The sequence below is a fragment of the Poromitra crassiceps genome, assembly GCF_964638095.1.
Source record: "Poromitra crassiceps genome assembly, chromosome: 21".
Taxonomy (NCBI): domain Eukaryota; kingdom Metazoa; phylum Chordata; class Actinopteri; order Beryciformes; family Melamphaidae; genus Poromitra; species Poromitra crassiceps.
In genome coordinates, this window is record NC_139638.1 from 11762310 (window position 1) to 11764809 (window position 2500).

The window sequence follows — 2500 nt, forward strand, 5'->3', positions numbered from 1 at the left end:
AAAAAAAAATTATTTTATTTTTTGACGTCTCAACTCGTCATTGGCAGTGAACCGTTGGATTTTTTTTGACGAGTCAACTCGCCATTGGCAGTGAACGTGTTAACACATTCACTGCCAGCCTTTTTTTTTTTTACTGTAGGTAGGTTCTGCCAGAGTTTTTTTTTTGAGGATTCTGGCTCATTTTACAAGAGCCGAGGATTATTTTCTGCTTGGAGTTTGTGAACACAATGTTCACAAAAGTACTAATAGAATGTGTGCTTTCTCTGTCTAAAAGAGTTAGTTTGTAGAGTTAGTAGTTATGTAGATATTAGCCGTTGAGTACAGCATGGTTTCAGCGTCTGAGAGTGAAAGCTGAGATAATCGCAGTTTTGTGAAATTCAATCAAACAGGCAGAACAGTCACTTTAACCATTTATTTTTGGCATCAGTGAGAGATCAGACATCTAAACAATATAGTTCTGAACGCCCTCTCCTTCAAACTCCTCCCTCCGTGGGCGTGTCTGGTGGCTTTCAGCCTGCGTTTGTCACAAGCGAGTGTTCTGCTGCTGCTGCTGCGAGTTTGAGCAGCCTCCCTCCCTGGCAGCGAGTGTGGATAGGGCTCACTTGTTTCTTGGGTTTGAGAGCTTTGATGAAGCTTTGTGCGATTCTAGGCTTTATGCTGCGTGTTTCAAACTGTGTTTTCCACCCAGTCTATTTTTGGAATCCCCCACCGCCAGCTCCCAGCGCGATAATGCGCGAAAGTGAAAGCGTTTTCGCCAATCCATTTTACAGTAGAGAATGGTTCCCTTGCGCGTTACCCTACAGTTTTGGCTCTGCTTTTCCTAGTGTGGAGAGCACTGTCGCCACTTAGTGGGTCCGTGGAATGGGTTGTACACGTTCGCTGACTCCAATATTTTTATAGGAGACGGGGGGAGCGTTGATCCACGTCCCACCGTCCAAAAAAAAAAATCGACGTATTAATACGTCATTGGCAGTGAACCGTTGGATTTTTTTTGACGGAGTAATACGTCATTGGCAGTGAAAGTGTTAACAGCAGTTACTTGTACTTTTACTTTCTTAAGTACATTTAATATCTGAAAATTACGTTTCATACTTAAGTACAGCAAATATCAGATAGTTTAAGACTTCAAGACCTCAGGTAATATTCTAATAGGTGACTTTAACTTCTACCAAAGTCTTTTAAGTAACTAAGTAAGATATCTGTACTTTTTTAAAGTGTAGCTTTCAGGTTCATCCACCAGCCTGTTTCTTCAAGTTCACCTCAAAACCTTTTAGGTGCATTTCACCCATCAACGGAAAAACAGTTGCGGTACACACAATGCAAAGTGTGAATCAGGGGTGTAGTACCTGTAGTGGACTGTGGGGTGTGTACCTGTAGTGGACTGTGGGGTGTAGTACCTGTAGTGGACTGTGGGTGGGGTGTGTACCTGTAGTGGACTGTGGGGTGTAGTACCTGTAGTGGCCTGTGGGGTGTGTACCTGTAGCGGCGTGCTCTCGGCAGACATGGACGTGAAGCCCACGATGTCACTGAAGTAAATGGTGACGCTGTCGAAAGCCTCTGCCTGCACGGTCTCTCCTCGCTTTAGCTGCTCTGCTACTGAGCTGCGTGCAGAGAGATACAGGAGTGCTCAAGAAGACGACAGGGAGAAGAACCTGAAACCTTAAACTGGCAATCCATAAAGGTACATTCAGAAAAGATGCAACCAAGTAGAGCTGAACAATTATTATTATTAATAATAATAATAATAATAATAATAATAATAATAATAATAATAATAATGAGGATCAATTAATAAGGTGAGTGAATTTATCACTACAAAATTATGCCCACATTAATTTTCTGTTAATTAACTCATTGAGTGCCAGCCACTTTTGGAGAACGGACGCTCCCAGTGCCAGAGTTTCAGAGCTTTTTTCAGTGATTTCTCGAGGCCCACAGAATATTGTGTGATATTACTATGTAAACAATGAACACGCAAAAAGAACGATGAGACTCTTTTCTATCATCAGCAAAAACAGGTTTATTGATATCATTTTCCGTTCTTTAGTTATCAGCCGGAGAAGATAGCTTGATTTAACAAAAAAGAGCCTTTTTTTTCTAGAAGCTGAGATAATGGCCCTTTTGTGAAATTAAACATTTCAAACACATCACTGACTCTGAAGCTAATTTTCTGATGTAGTCACACCTCAAAAATAATTTCCTTCAATAAAACAGTGAAGGCCAGGGAATTTTGTTTGGCAGAATAATATTTTTAGCTGCAACCAGCAGCGCTGGCCCCTGCGTGCGCTGCTGGTTGCAGTTTCTTGCTGGTCTTGATTTGCTGCTGGTGGGCATCGGATATTCTGGCTTGCGTTTGTCAATCCTGTCCTGCTGCCTGGGTCTGTCTGGGTGTTGTGTGTGTGCTGCTCTACGTGCCCCCCCCCACTGTCGCCACCTAAGGGTTCTGTAAAATAGGTTATAGACCTCCAATAGCTATAATAGTTGTACAGGAGATGCGGAA

General features: G+C 42.4%; 1 protein-coding gene across 1 annotated transcript in view; it reads right to left on the reverse strand.

The window, feature by feature from the left end:
* npr2 (natriuretic peptide receptor 2) overlaps positions 1–2500 on the reverse strand; it is a 102272-nt gene that overhangs the window by 11172 nt on the left and 88600 nt on the right. Inside the window, exon 18 of the mRNA XM_083657802.1 lies at positions 1478–1601. Coding sequence (XP_083513928.1) covers positions 1478–1601 — 124 coding nt within the window. The remainder of the gene's footprint in view (positions 1–1477; positions 1602–2500) is intronic.